The sequence below is a fragment of the Marmota monax genome, unplaced genomic scaffold (assembly GCF_021218885.2).
Source record: "Marmota monax isolate L192 unplaced genomic scaffold, Marmota_monax_Labrador192_F-V1.1 WCK01_AAM20220418_F8-fsc00017, whole genome shotgun sequence".
NCBI classification, from domain to species: Eukaryota; Metazoa; Chordata; class Mammalia; order Rodentia; family Sciuridae; genus Marmota; species Marmota monax.
The window spans coordinates 16,543,387-16,559,876 of record NW_026695241.1 but is presented as its reverse complement, the minus strand read 5'-3'; the positions used below and the strand labels follow the sequence as shown (position 1 = coordinate 16,559,876).

At 39.6% G+C, this 16,490-nt stretch overlaps 1 protein-coding gene across 23 annotated transcripts in view; it reads left to right on the top strand.

Moving 5' to 3' along the window:
• Nrxn3 (neurexin 3) overlaps positions 1-16,490 on the top strand; it is a 1,577,562-nt gene that overhangs the window by 747,027 nt on the left and 814,045 nt on the right. For 22 of the 23 annotated variants that reach the window (XR_009226397.1, XR_009226396.1, XM_058577846.1 and 19 more), the window contains 3 exons: positions 3,455-3,836; positions 4,667-4,857; positions 5,625-5,798. Coding sequence is in view for 20 of the 23 variants with exons in the window: in XM_058577846.1 (XP_058433829.1) it covers positions 3,455-3,836; positions 4,667-4,857; positions 5,625-5,798 (747 nt within the window). In the remaining 3 variants the exon portion in view is untranslated. Of the gene's footprint in view, positions 1-3,454; positions 3,837-4,666; positions 4,858-5,624; positions 5,799-9,927; positions 9,952-16,490 lie in introns of those variants that run through there. The other variant, XM_058577840.1, reaches the window with a different exon arrangement.

Genomic DNA, 16,490 nt, shown 5'->3' with positions numbered 1-16,490 from the left:
CTGCTTTGGTTCAAGTTGATTTCTCTCTCTGTCATTCATGCTGTAAAAAGTCGTTTTTTTTCCAGAGTTTTCCATTAAAAACATGTTCCTTGTGTTAATAAAAAGCCTGATTAAATAGGATTGGGAAATGTTAGGTCAAAAATCATGAAGTTCTGTACTGCCAAGACTTACTTATGAGGAACTTTTAATGAGCTAATGTACATTGCTAATCATCAATAATTAAATATGCAGTATTTGCCAAATGTATTTGGCTCCAGAAACTTTTTTTTCAATAAAGCATTTTATAGCACACACTCTTCAAAAGTGCTGATATCATGGAGAAAGACCAGGGGAGCTAGAGAGTTGTAGGGAAATATGGCCTTCATTTTAATTTCTCTTCCTGTGTCTTGGAGTCGGGGGAACTCAAGGTACTTCCTCTCTGCTTTTCCTATTATTATTATTATTTGCTAAGCCTTAATGTTGGCCAGGAACCTCATGAACAAATGAAGATATAAACTCTAACTCCTATGAAGACATCCCAAATACAAGCTCTGCCTTTCAGTTATAGGGATTCTTGAAGTAGTCAGGTCCCTGCAGAATACTAGAGGACACATGGAAGATACCCAAAGTTGTCCCTATTTTTTTTAAAAAAAACTTGTATTCTCAGAAAAGAGCAAATTAAATAAGTAAATAAGTGGAAAATGCATAAAACATTTCAGAGAAAGAGGGAAAAAACTGCTGTATCATTTAGTAATAGCTAATGATTTAAGTCCTATGTACCATTCTAAGTACTTTCTATGAATGGATTATGTTTAGCCCTGGGCAACTTCCTACCTAATTCACAAATGGGGAAGTGAGGCAGACAAAAGTTAGGTAACTCTCCTAAGGTAGCCCAGTTAAGAACTTGTGGAGTTAGAATGTAAATCCATGCTGTACAGCTCTTGAATTTATATACTCATCCACTATTTGCCATGGCCTCCTGGGGAGTTACATCGTGAACCTGGCCAATAGTTTCCAGAGGTTTATGTTCTTCATCACTCCAAGGATTGATCTGCAGACGGTTTCTTGGCTGTCTGTGAAATATGGAAGTGAATGTGTGAATAGGAGCCAAGGCAATGAGGCTGCTTTGGGGGAAGTTGCTGAATATATTACTCCTGAATCAGATGGAATGGCATTGTGGTGCTTGGCCAGGGGGAAGGAGTGGGAACTCATTACAACAGTTCCTGCATGGAAACTTCACCTGCTAAATTCTACCTGCTGCTTTTCTTGGATAATGGTGTTCGGGAATGAGTCCGATTTTTTTTTCTTTTTAAATAAATACACTATGGTGTACTAGTAAAGATGTGGGCTTTGGAATTTACACACCTGGGTTCAATTTGAGGGTCTCCCATTTACCACCTGTTTGATCCTTGATCACATTGCTTAACTTCTGTAAGCTAAAGGCCATCACCTCTAAAGCAAGATGATGATACCTATATACAATTTTATTGTAATAATGATGTCTGGGAGGCAGCGCTTAGTGCAGCGTTTGGTGTACAGGGAATAGTCAGAGTCTTGGCTTCTCTTTGTTATCTTTCACCCAAGTTACTTCTCTGCCCTCCCAAATTTTAAAACAGATACTATAAGGTATGCATTTATTTATTCACTCCTGAAGTGGAAGGGAGGTTTATTGTACAGACAGGAAGATATAAATGAAGGGGTTCCAAGTCACTAAAATGGATTAGCTGACACACATAGATAGATTTATTTTAAAATATTTGGTTAGACTGGTACAGGTTTCAAATTTGAAGAATTTTTTTCATGCTTTTGCTAGGTGCCCCAGACTTTTTTATTTATTTATTTTTTAATCATCATCCACAGAGGAGTAAGTTCCATTAGCAAGTACTAGAGCCAGTACCTCTTTAAGTTTGGCTCTACATTGCCTTCTCCCCTCTCCTCCCTGGCTCAGATTTGAAGCTGTGCTCTGAGTCACCCTAGACTCTGACTCAGGCTGCGTTCCTGGGCTCATCCTGGGATTTCCTTCTCCCCCCTTCTTGGCTTCTGTCCCACATATCCAAGCCCTTGCCCAGGCCCTGGCTCAGTCTTTCTCCATTTTCATTCCCATTATTTTTTGCTTTATACCACTGATTTTCTGGTGAGCAGAATTTCACAAGCTCTCCAGTCAGAATTTCCTTCAAAGCTACCGATTGGCTTGAAAATTGTCTCTTTAGATTTCTTTTAGAAGCCAGGGATCTAGCTTTTTGGATTACCATGAACCACCATTCTTACTTCTTAGTTCTCATAGTGCAGTTTTTAAAAACACAGATTAGCAAGGCTGTGAACATAGTTGTAGATGCTTTCCTTCAACCCCATGCAAGTTGGTTGTGACTGTCCCTCTCATACTCTAGCCACAGTCCTAATGCCTGTATGAACAGCTATAGCCAAGTTGACATCAGGAGCTTATTTCAGTTGTTTTAAAACATGTGACTGCATGTTGCTCTGGGGTTGTGTTTTCTCCAGGCAGGCCCAATCCCAGTGGCTGTTGCAAGGCCACTGGGAACTCTATGCTTTGAACAAGCCTTGCTTGAAACAGGCCTTTCATCAGTATGCTTGCAAAAGCTCTGGAGCGCATTATCACTGTGCTGGTTTGGATTGTTCCTAATCTAGTCCTCTGCAAGGTGGTTCAGCCTAGATCAGCCACATAAGCATCATCTTGAACTTTGCTAGAAATATAGATTCTCAAGTGTCAACCAGGACTTTTGAACTAATAAATTCTGAGCGTGGGGCCTAAGCCTTCAGATAATTCTGACATGTATCAACATTTGATGATCAAATTTTCAGTCCTTAGACTAAAAAAAAAAAAAGTTTGTGATTGGGTGATAAAGCATAAGGAATAGTCTAATCAGGATAGTTTGATTAGGGTCAACTTCATTCATTCCATCCATACAGTTTAAGAGCAGAAGGTAGTTTCCCAAAGGAAAATTAGGTGTTATTGCTAGAAAATAATAAGTTGCTGGGCAGATAAAACCAACCGATGTTCTAAAGTAGAAATTTTTCTACAAGTACTAGGTGGTGGATTATTATAGCAAGAAATATTTGGTAGTATCTTTGACAAGAGCTGGGGCAGCAAAGACCTTTCTTCTTATCCTGTACATTGGTATGCAATCATTTTCTTGAACACAGAGAACTCATAGTTTTAGCCTGTTTAAGTGGGTTCCCCTTAATCTCACATTCTTCTTTTTATGACAAGCCACTCTGAGCAGATATTTGGGCATCTGGATGCAGGACATAGGACTTGGGCTGAGTCAGAGCTCAGCTCTTTGATTGGCACCAAATCAGATATATCCTATAATGATTACCTTGTTTTCTTGAACTGAATCAAGGAAATCGAACCATTTGAATTCCATCAAGTTTCAAGTTACACTAAAAGATATAGTAAGGATCCTGTGACAGAACATAACTCTTCCTGTTTGTACCTCATATCTGGTTTTCATAGGTACAATGGTGGGAGACCACACTCGCTTGGAGTTCCATAATATTGAAACTGGTATCATGACAGAGAAACGATACATCTCCATCGTTCCCTCTAGTTTCATTGGGCACCTGCAGAGCCTCATGTTTAATGGCTTGCTCTACATTGACTTGTGCAAAAATGGTGACATTGATTACTGTGAGCTGAAGGCTCGTTTTGGACTGAGGAACATCATCGCTGACCCCGTCACCTTTAAGACCAAGAGCAGCTACCTGAGCCTTGCCACCCTCCAGGCCTACACCTCCATGCACCTCTTCTTCCAGTTCAAGACCACCTCGGCTGATGGCTTCATTCTCTTCAACAGCGGTGATGGCAATGACTTCATTGCAGTTGAGCTAGTCAAGGGGTAAGATATGGGGCCCCCAATGGTTTATGCTGGATATCTTTGCACAAGCCCCACATAAAACACAGACATAAAACAAACAAACAAAAAAAAAAAACTGTTCATTCCATTCTCTTACCTCTGTTCTTTTCATGTTATAGCGTCCTCTTTGATTACAAAGAGTCACAAAATGATTCAAGATAGAAAAGAGATTCATAACGCTATTTAAGATTTTCCATTATTTGGTAGGGAATGTCATAGCTACTTACTCTGAAATATAGTCCTTTAAAACTATGGGGGGAAAATAAGCTTATTTTTTTCAGAAGAGGACTCAGGCATGTTTTACATCCATCTCTTGAGTAATACTAACTGTAACCGCCAACTATATGCCTAGAAATGAAGTACAGATATTTGCAACTCAACCATCAGCTCATATATAAATTAGTTTTAAAAGCTGCCCTTTCTTTAAGACATTTTACTACCACATGTTGGAAAATACTAAAAAAAAAAAATCAAAATCAGAACCAGATCCTTGACCAAAGGAATGAAGTATTGCCCCAGAGTTTTATAGTGAACCACCTGTGCTACTTCTTGGCTCTAGATAGTATTACTACTAGATAGTACTACATGACATTATTCTAGATAGTATTACATAACAGTGTTAAAAAGAAGTAGCTTCTATGAGAATGGATCAAGAACCAAGTATAATAGGGTAGGAACTGACCCTTCTTATGAACTATGCTTTAATGATTGTCACATTATACCAGTTTAGCTTGGGAGACTCAAAGCCCCCTGCACATTGCCGGTAGTGCAGCAGGGAATTGCTAGTCATTGGTGGTGATTGTTCCTCACAGGTACATACACTACGTTTTTGATCTCGGAAATGGCCCCAATGTGATCAAAGGTAATAGTGATCGCCCCCTGAATGACAACCAGTGGCACAACGTCGTCATCACTCGGGACAACAGTAACACTCACAGCCTGAAGGTGGACACCAAGGTGGTCACACAAGTTATCAATGGTGCCAAAAATCTGGATTTGAAAGGTAAACTTTGTCGATAAGTTTATCCTTCTTGGAGCATTTCTTACAATAGAAGCCCTGTTTCCAGAGGCAAACTCCAGGTTAGGCGTGCCACCTATTTTTTGAGACATTGTGCATTTCCTAGCTAAGCAACGTTGAATTACACCATAATGCAACTGAGCCTTGTCTTTGTATAGACCCCGCTTCAAACAACAGTTCCTTTCTTATGATCTCAGGAATGTCTTGTGGCAGGTACCAAGGAGATGGTCAATGTCAACATGTGAGAGGGTCCATAATAAAAAAAGAAGAACCATAGTCTTTCAGCTGAGTCATGTTCTGCCTAGATGACATTGGTAAATTTTTCTCAGCCGTAGTCAGCTTACGTATATTATTTTTTGTAAAATGAGGACGATGATTTTTACTCCCTTTATGGGTCATTAGGAGCTTTGATGACTGTTGGTAGAGCCCTTCAGCATAGTGTTGGTTATAAGCACCAAAAAAAATGTTTTGTTGAAAATATAGTTCATCTTTACTTGACCGTATCATGGGGACAGTGCCTACTTCCAAGGATTGATTTGATGATTAAAATTTGTATATAAAATGCATGGCATATAAGAAATGTTGGTTTCTTCTCTTGACAATTTAGAGATCCTGGTAATTATTTGGTTTTCAGCTGGTCCTGTCCAGATTGTGTTCCACAAATACCCAATAGTCTGAAGTGCTTGGGGAACTGCTCACATGGCTACCATATCCTTTACTCAGTCTATTTTGCTACCTACCGTCCCATCTAGGCGACCTCTACATGGCTGGCCTGGCCCAAGGCATGTACAGCAACCTCCCGAAGCTTGTGGCCTCTCGGGATGGCTTCCAGGGCTGTCTGGCATCTGTGGACTTGAACGGGCGGCTGCCGGATCTCATCAATGATGCCCTCCACAGGAGCGGGCAGATCGAGCGTGGCTGTGAAGGTACCAGCTTTCCTTTGAAGTTCCAGCCTTGTGGCAAGCACCAAGCCTCTCTGCTGCCTCTGCCAATGCCTCTTTCCTCAATTGACCAGTCCTCTCTCATCCCATTTGCCACCTGACATTGCACTGCCAGCATTGCCCTGTTGTTCCCGGCTGAGTATGTCAGGACATGTGCCACAGGCTCTAGGAGTATGTGTTGGCAGATGTCCCCCAGGATCACATACTTGCCCACAGAGAACCTTCCCTGGCATTGACATCAGGCTTCTTCCAATTTGTGCCTTTGCTTCCTGAATGGCTGAAAAGGGCATCAGAGACTTTTACTTATATTTTAATACATGATCAGGGACAGACTTTACTTAGGTATCAACATCAATAAAATGCTTCTTATTTTGGCTAATATGGACTGCATGTTTGAACATAAATGCAACAGGAGATAGGAAAATGATGTCAAAATGCCATGAAAATGGAAGGGAACTAATATTTATTGAGTGCTTGCTAGAAATCAGGCATTGTTAGGCAGCCCCTTATTGTGGAATCGTGGAACACCATGGGCTTTGGTGTTGGAAAGACCTAGATCTAGGTCCGGGTAGTAGCTCCTGTTAACTGAGTGCCATTCAGCAAATTACTGAACCGCTTTGAGCTACATCATTCTTCCTTATTTTTTTTCCTGTAAAATGAGGCATCCAAACTTGCCTTGAAAGATAATATAAATAAATCTGAGTGAGAAAAATGCCTGATCCATAGTAGACACTTGATAAACATGGGATTATTGTTTACAAATATTATCTCATGTAAGGAATATAATAACAACTGCGTACCCACCTCTGCAGCACAACAAACCATGCTCAGCCTGTTTCTAAAGATGATCCACTCTCTTTTGAGACATTAGCTGATTTTACAAGTCTTTCTGAATCCAAGTTCTTTACAATTAAAGCAATCTAATTTTAGTCAGTAGAGGGCAGCAGTGATCACATTTGGGGTTCCCTAGCAGCCTCGGTTTGGCTGAAAAGGTGACTGACTATACACCTAATTGCCAGGCAAAGAGCTTGCTTGACCAGTCACCAAGATCCATGTGTTCTTTCCTTTTGGTTGAGCCTCATGGTCCTTTGTGCAGAGTATTATGGTTTTTTGTACTCCTTTGTTAATTTACTGGTGTTAAATGGGTTCATTCATTTCCTGTGTTCAACGTCATCCATCTCTCCTGTTGTTAATCGGCTTTCATTTGAGTCCACTCACTACCTTACAGCACAGTTTTGTCAAAGCTTCTCATCAGCTTCTCATTCTGACTTTGTATTTATGCAAGTTGTTTCCCTTCGCCTAAGAGTCAGCTGCCTGTGCTGCACTAGTGTGAGACCCATCATCCCTACATCCCTACAACCTACTCCAAGTTTCTTTAGCCAGAAACTTTTTCTAAATGCTATTGTCCACATTTGGAGTGTGTGTGTGTGTGTGTGTGTGTGTGTGTGTATGTGGGGGGCAGGAGGTTCAGAATCACTAAGTTCTTAAAGCAGTCACTTATGTGTTCTAGAAATGCAGAATTTCATTCATCTAAAAAAATTTTTTTTAAATCCTCCTGACCTGTTTGTAATTTTTCAAGTGTTAAAGGATAATCCTGGAATAGATGCAGCATTTAGGATTAAATTGAGTATCTTAGTTTAGAAGATTGTGAAATGACCATATTTCTAATTATCCTGGAATTATTAATCATATCAACTTAAATCCTAAAAGCACATATTAAAAAGCATAAGGCACTCACTATTCAAATGCTTTATCATACCATCACTTCTTCAACATGGAATGTTAAGAGCAATCATTCATTTTATTCTAAAATAATGTTGCCCAATAGAATCATAACACAAGTCACACATGTGGCTTTAAATTTCCCAGTAGCTACATTTTTTAAAAGGTGTTAAATAACTGGTAAAATAATTTTAATTTTATATGATAGACCCAATATATACAAAATATTATTTAAACATGTAATTAATATAAATTTATTAGTAGATTCTTAGATTTTTTTCTTCAATAGATTAGGAGTCTCACATTCATTTCTGTGATATTAATCCTGCAAAACTGTGCATTTTCCATCTACAGCACACCTCAGTTCAATATGCACATGTTTAAAGGGTTCTGCAGCTGCCTGTGTCTCTGGCTGCTGCATTGGAAGCACAGTTCTATTCAATATAAGAATTGGGATGTGGAGGAATAAAGCTATAGTATTGGATTAAAAGAATGTCTGAACTACCTTTTATAAAATGTATAGTGTAAGGGGGAGTGGATCCCACTTAAGAGAGCCTCAAGAGAAGCAATGGGAGTGTTAGCAGAAAGAGATGATCCATGGCACTGGGGAGATGTTCTTGCCCAACCTGAAGCTCCATGTGTAGTTTAGCGTGACTCATCACATGCATTATAGTGTGTGCAGAGCTTCCTGTAACTACTGGTGATTGTTCCCAGCCGGATATTGTGACTTGATGGCTCTCCCATCCTAATCGATGGTAAAGCCCACGGGCCTAATCATGCTGCACTCTATTGCCATGGAGATAATGACGATGGTTCCCCGTGGAGCATTGTGACTGCCCTACTGGGTGGGAAGGAGTGGAGGACGAGTGCAAGGGAAGGAGGCTCTTGTTTATTGTACACAGATGACTTCGATAATGAGCCTAAGTGGCCAGAAAAATGGCCCCAAAGTGGGTTAAGGCATAAATTACTGTCATTGAAAGTTTGCACCATTGTGAATAAGCCCTCATAAAAGGACCCAAGAGCTTTTTAGGGTTCTGTGGAAATGAGGTTGTGGAAGATAGTGGGGAGGAAAATGAAGGGCCTTGAACCTTGGAGAGACTGCTGTGCAAGGTGTCATCTCCTTCTGACTCTTTTATACATAGTGTGTGCCTTTGGGGGTGAGGCAGGAAAGAACACATTTCTCACTGATCATTTCTGCATATAGAATAGAAAACAGGTGGTAGAGAAGGTTTCCTTACTCAGAACTAAGACCTGAATCTCTTTAAGATGGAGAATGTGCTTCATTTTCATACATTTAGTGTCCTTAGAGCAGGATACATCCTATGTTCCTGTTAAAGTCAATGACAATGACATTCCAAGATGTATGAGTGGTAAAGGTAGTATTTCCCAATTATATCTGACCCACAGCAACAGAGCAAATAAAAGACAAAAGAATCCAAAATCAATTTAAAAGCTTATTATTCCAATATCCTTTGGCTCTCCATTTTTGTAGAAAGAAGAACCATTTGAATCAGGCAAAACCTATAACATATGCAGTATGTAAAATTTAGAAATTAAGTGCTTTTCCTAGCCAACATCTAGCTGTGACTTTAGACCTATCTGTTTGGGCAAAGATGTCTTAAAATAATACCCCAGTTAATTCTTGGCTGGTACATGTCTCTTTGCATCTTGAGGTGAATTTTGCTATTGAGACTCAGGCCTCACTGTCTAGAAATGCTAATCCACAATTTCAGATGATAATCATCTGAGAGAAACACACATGCATTGTTTGAAGACTCGAATGAACAAATAAAAAGGACACTGGTTTGGTGCCTTTTTGCCCACAAACATTTGGGTTTGACTCTATTCTTATAATTTGAAAAATTGAGCTCTAGTGGTATTCCCAATAAATCACCTTGATAGAAATGCTCAATTCTGGTGCCATGTTTCATGGTGACATTTGCAAGAGGGTGCCGGGGGTGATTCCCAAGTGACTCTTCCATGCTCAAGTCCTGAGCATTCAGAATTATTTTTGTGGGCTCTGTCTGTGCACACGTGTCTTTCAGTCTGGCTACCCTTGTTTCTGGACCATATACACCTTGGGGCTTGCTGTGCAAATGTGTGAAGCCTCCCTGTGCCCATCGCTTGTGCTTTGTGAAGTTCACTACTTTCCTGCCCCTGCTCTGCTGACTTGGCTCTGAGGAGGCCTGCTCTGCCCCTGGTCTGCGCGTCCCCTTGTCCCCTTGTCTGTGCTGTCTCTGGTGAACCTGTAGAGCATCTCCATGTCTTGTCTGAGTGATATTGGTTATGCAAACTGCGTTTTCGTTTCTGTAATGTGACCCTGGTTTATTCTATCTCTTACTAACCTCTGGTTATTGTTTTCGCTTTTTCTGTTCTTTTGCTAACAAAGTTGCGTTGACCAAAGCTGACCTGCAAGGTAGAGAAGGCTCTTATTCCCATTACCACTTTGGCCTGAAAGATGCCCCGTGTAACCCTTGGTATCTCGGCTTTAGAGGGCTTCAAGCTGTCACACCTCTTAGACTGCTGCTATTGTGGGGAGGGGGCTGAAACCAGTGTTCTTCTAAAAGGGTGACTGAAACCCTGCATCAGTGCATGAAAAATAACTATACAGAGGAAATCTCAGGGGAATAAGAACATGATTTCATTCGGGGGGGGGGGAACCAAAGAGGTTTGACAGCATCCTATAGCTGTGACTATCCACGAACACATTCACCCTTTCCGGAAATGGTTAACACCTCTTGGTGATTGCCATGGAGAGATTGGCTCCCTTTAATCTATTTGCCATAGTCAGAAGGCAGAACTTGGAATGAGGGAAAAAAAAAGGCCACTTGAGTTTCTTCATTTATTATTCTCTAGGTCAGGAAGGTCACTTCCTAGAGCAGTGTGTTTAACTGCTTGGGCCTTATGAAAGAGCATATCATTTAACTCATTTTATAAAGAAATAGTTTTAGGCATTTGGGAGATATTAATGTCATTAAAGCATTCCAGAGGTTTATATTTCCTATTGGGGATTTTCATTGAGCATTTTAATTTCCTGTGTTGTGATCTAAGGGAAAAAGCACTCTTGGGGGAAAAAGAGGATCTGTCAGTTTTATTCTGAATACCCTATAAAATGCCTGCATGTGCGATATCAGTGAATATCTGCTGCAGAAGCTGCTTTTTCTACCATTCAAAGAGGAACCTTATAAAATCCATAACTACCTACTGGTCCTGTCGTGTCTGGCTTCTTTGACTCAGAATAGCAAGGGAGGAACAAGCATGTGGGTATCTTGTGGCTGATTCTTAAGCAGGGAACTGAGCTTCCGAAGGCCTTTGCAGAGTTTGCAATCAGCAGAATTTCTTTGAAGTGGCTAAGGCAAAGGTAGCTTTAAAAAAGTGACTTTTCATCTAAAAGATCATTTACTTAGCTATGACTGACTTGTTACATGCCGTACGGCAACCAGCGCAGGCATGTCTCAGGAGGACATCCACTAATAAGGCCTCACTCTAGTCATTTGACCATATGTGATGCTTTTTTCTTCACCTCTTCTTGGATTCACATATATTCTGACATATATTAAAATTGATGCAAATAAAAAGAATGTACAGTGGATTAATACTTTGAAGTCTAAGGAAGCTTTACAATAACATTCAATTACAAAGTCTATAAGACCGTTTTGGGTAATACTGTAAAAGTGTTGCGTTCAATTGTCAAAATGTTCCAGTACATTCTACTCTGTAATTGGAGGGGAGGAGAAAGGAGCAGGATTTTCTCTACAATGTTAGGCATTCCTAGACTTTTGAAACTCCTTAGGATGAGATTTAGTAGCTAAAACTGGGTAAATATATATCCTCCTGAACTTTATTGTTCTTCAGGGTAATAATGCATGGATTTTGAATTTCCAGAATGCAGCACAGGGGCCCACACAGGGATGTGGCAAAATAACGTTCAAGCTTCCATCAAAAGGAAAAATGGTTCGTAGCAATCATGGAAAGAAGTGATTGATCTCCATGTCGCTTATAAATTGCTTACCAACATGTAAATACAGATTTGCGGACAGGAGATGGTTTGGAGTATCTTAAATTCCTCTCTATAGGAGCTGTTTGTCAATAGTATGAGTTTCAAGTTATTATTCCATTGACACTATCTTTCTTCCATTCCCATAATGACTTGAAATTCTGTTTGTGGCAAGAGATGATATTCTTTGTAATTATTTTGGATCATCGCACTCTTTCCCTGTATAATGGCAAATGAGAATTTGAATGAAAATGCTTTCGCTTTTTATTTTCCTGACATTGGGGTCTAGACCATTACTCATCAGCTGCCTTTTTCCAGCTATAACCTTTGGGCATAGATAGTACTGATTACCATGAAGTCTGAAGAGCAGTAAAAACATATGACAAAGAAATAAGGTAGTCTTAAGATATAGAGGCAAATGTATCCTGAGTCTAGATGGATCAATAGATTGAGTCCTCTCGTTACTGTGTTGTTGGGTAGTATTTTTTTTCTTTTCTTTTAATTTTTAAACTTCTCCAGTGATTATGTGGTTTACTTTAACAGTGGAGTGGCAGGTACTCCTGGGTATCAGGTACTTAGCTAGATATTATGGATGCAGACGAGCTGCATATGACATCAGTCTTTACAGAGATCAGCCAATAATTACACTGCAGAGAGAAGACTCCTGTCCTGGAGATATGCATCCTGCCATGTGAGCATGGATGAGGATGGCTGGACAGTGGGGTGCGGCAGGTTACCTCATATATTCTCAGGGAAATTTGGGCTGAAGAACAAATGTGTTTTAGATGCATAAGCAAAGGAAGCTCATTTGAGGTGAAATAGTACACATGTTTAGTTGTGAGAGAAGGTGAAACTGGAACAGTCAGGTGGAGACAGGTATAAACAGACTTTTCATGCCAGAATTTGGGCTTATTCTGAGCATGCCATAGGGGGACAGAGATTTGGGTCAGATTTTCATTTTATCAAGGATTCTCTGCCATCAAGAAGGAGAACAGATAAGAAGGAAAGGAACTGAAAGCATGGAGCACAGTCATCAGGGAAGCCCTAGAGTTAAAACCGAGAGAAGATATACGGCCCAGAATTCCCTTACATTCCTTGCCAAGGAGGAAAACAAGTTTCCTTCTTAGATGGAAACTTCAAGAATGTAGAATGAAAATGAGCTGTTTCTCCTGCTTGCCACACCCTCCCATGCTGCACTGTTATTCTAGTTGATAACAGATAGAGATAAGTAATATGACAAAAGCTGTTAGTGAAGAATCTTTTTTTGACATATCATACAGTTGAATCAGCTGGGATATAATTGCTCATTTTTCTGAGTATACAGGTTGCAGAATCACATTGGTCATGCAGTCACATATATATACACACAGTAATAATAATGTCTGTTTCATTCTACTGATTCTTAAGGACTGTCCTAGTTTCAGGCAGGATGGCACTTCACTATATTAGGTGAGGTTGTGGGAGCTCTCCATGGTACTCACTTGGGACCCTGGGAGATGCTATAGTGCTGAAAGATGCTGTCTCTATCAGAATTCTTTGTACAGAAAGGCAATTTCTACAGAATGTTCAGCAGTAACTTTCTAATTCTTTTTGGTTTTCAAGAGGGGTACTCCTGGAGATGAACAGGCTGTCTAGATGTGTTTCCATATATGAAAGGAGATGCAGAACTGTAAAAGAAGCATGATGTTACATATGTTGGGAGTTAGGCAGATGACATAAAGGATGAGACATCAAAGAATAACTCTTGATTTGGTTAGGTGATTAATCGGAAAGTCGTCTCCTCATTTTTCATTATAACTCCCCTTAGTGGTTTTATTTCTAGAGTTGAATGCTTCTATTCTAGAAATGTAAGTTGCCCCTTATGTCCAGATGATAAGTAGGCAGGTGGGGGATCCAGGGTTGATTGACTCTGGGGTCTAAGTGATGGCTGTTTTTAGAAAGTCAATGTATGGGGCTTTAATGCCTTAAGAACCTGAAGATTCTTTTAAGGCCTTTTTGGATGAGCATTGGCTTCAGCCATTAGGAGGTAGAGGGAATTTTAATTCTGCAACTTTCTTTATTGTGAGAAATGCAGTTAGTTCTGCACCTCGTTTTCTCCAAATCCAAGGGCTGAGTCATATTCTCCATTGTATTTTATGTAATGAAATTTAGTACTTGACATAATAGAAACCAGCACTCAAAAGTGGTTTGCCCTATGGGAAACAATATGAGGGACAGGAATTAAACTTAATGTCCCACAGTAGCTCTTGCCTTTGTCCCTTTACATTTCATGACTGAGGTTTACTTCAATAGAACTGTGCAGACATGGCTCATTACCTTCCTGTGTTTTGTTCTGGGACTCCTCAACAACTCTGCCCCAACTTAAGTGGGAGCAGGAAACCTGACATTCCTTGCCAGCACATCTGATAATACCCTTGACCAAGAGGCTTGGTATTGGAATGTGCTGAGGACTGGGTAGGTTGTATCTGCATCTTATTTGGGTACCTTGTCACTTTCTCCATGATTTTGCATGGCAGATACAGTAATCTCCATTTCCTGGAGGAATTTATAAGCTTTGCATATGTCATCTAACTTAATGCTCACACCAGTGAGATGATGATGATATGTATCTCTATCATTAAAAAAATGGGGAAACCAAGGTCAAGAGTAGCTAGGAAAAGGTCATGTTGCTAATAAATGATAAAACTGGATTTAAAAATGCATAATTGCTCCTCCAGGCCATACTATGATTGTGGATTTTCCTTTTTTCCAAAGCAGAAACGATATATAGCTCATCAGAAAGTCTCTAAGAGGGTTCTCAACTCTGATTTTATGAGAGAAAGTTTCTGTATCAATATTGTTTCGATAATTTCTAGGTGGTATTTTCACAATGTTTAAGTATTTTAAGTAACCTTCTTTTTGTAAAGACTGGCCTTTGAAACCCTTTATCTCTCTCTCTCTTTTTTAATATGCCCTCGATTGCCCCAATAGACTATTACATCAGTGTGAGACAAAACAAAAGGAAAAGTTGATAATGAGTTTACATTTTCTAAAACACATTGACCTATGAGAGCTTTCCCATGATTTTAAAACAAGGAGTGATTTTATTATTGGGCCTTTATGATCTAGAGACCCCTAGTAGTAGGGGATGGATGTAGGATGGAAGTAGGATAGATCAAGCAAACAAACTTTAGGATATAAAACTCCATACAAATGCCCTCACTGGGTCAGCATTCACTCCTACTTCTCCTCTGTCATAGAAATACTCCCAGGTAAGTTGCTGTACTCCTATGGTGCAATTATACTTTGCAGTTTATTAACCTTTGAGGTTAGTGCTGTGCTGGAGTGGCACCAGCATAATGATTTTCAGGAACTGTGCAAGCCAGTTCACAGAAGGAACATGTGATAGTTTGAAATTCGCAGTAGTGGGAGCATTTTATATTAGTAAAACCAACATGTGCAAACCAGGAATTTTTTTTCCTGGAGTGCTGTTTTTTGTTTGTTTGTTTTTCGTTTTAAATGTATACTACTGAACAAATATTACCAGGGATAAAGACTTCATGATAACCTCTGGGTTTTAGCCAGTTCCTGTTTCTGTCTTCACCTGTTTTATACGGAGCATTCACATTGCGAGAGGGCTCCAAGTGATTGCAGAAAAGTGAGGTCTTATTGAAACTGCCAGTAATGTTAGATCTTACCATTCATCTTCATTCCTCATCTTAGTCATTTGACTTTCAATTTTGAACTACCATTTGAGAAGAGGAAGCCATAAGCTGTTGAACATGCCTGATAAGAGGAGTTTGGTGTCTTGCTGAACACTGACATGGCATGGGTTCTGTCTACAAGACAAAAAAGCTGGTGCTGGTGTAGCGTTATTTATGCATTTTGAACTGGAGCATTTGAGGCACAGGTTTGGTTAAGTCTTCCTTGGGAAATAACAGAGGAAAGATACACAGAGATTGGTGTCCTGTGCTTTAGGCAGTATAAATAATAAAAGATAGCCTGTCAATTTTTGATTTTTCTAGAACATGAAAAGGAGTTGACTGAACCAGTTTTCATGTCCTGCACAGGTGGATTTGAGCAGTACCATATACAAAATGACAGTACAGGACAGTTCTTAAAGGGAAAACCAGTTCCAGATTCAAGACTGATGGGAAATATGTTGTAGCCATTAGATTATTATCTGAAAAAGAAAAGAAAAAGAAACAACACAAAATTCTATGTTTTCCAGTGAAGTGAATAAAGAACAGGGAGTTAGAAACCAAAGTGCTAACCTATTGACAACTTGTTCGTATTTTCAGGGACAGTTTGTCTGCCTTGTCACTTTCTCCAGTAAATGAAGTCACCATTGAAAAGATGGTGAGAAAATCAAGAGGAAAAGTGCTCTATTTGTGAGCAATGGTTGCATATTAAAGGCAGAAATAATGTGCAGCATTCCTTCACGGAGGGCTTTCCTAAGGCTTAAGTGCAGTTTCAAGCTGCCAATAAAAATGATAGAAAAGACTTTGTAAATATGTAATTCCAAAAGCATGTGTTACCGTAGAACTTCTGGAACTTTAGGTTGGTTTGGAAGAGTGTTTTAGGAAAAGTATCATTATTTGATCTTTAGGATGTCTGTTATGCTTATAAACATGGGCATTTGATGCAGATTTCTGTTTGAATAATTGGACAAAATTATATCTTCCCATCCATTTTAATTTAATCCTAAATTGAAATGGCACTTGAGAATTTCCTTGTAAAAACTTCCAAATTCTTATATTGAATATCATCTCTTTCTGGTTTGTAGGTTAGAAATGCCTTATTTAAATTGCTTTGGTTGATACAACGGTACTACACATGCAACCTGTACTTCCCATCTGGTTTACCCACATCCATAAGAGATTAAGGGATGGGCTGTAGGATTAGCAAGCTTGAGTTTGGGACCTCACCTTGCCACTTTTACTTTCTAGAGAGTGTTCTAGAGTCTACCCTACACTTTC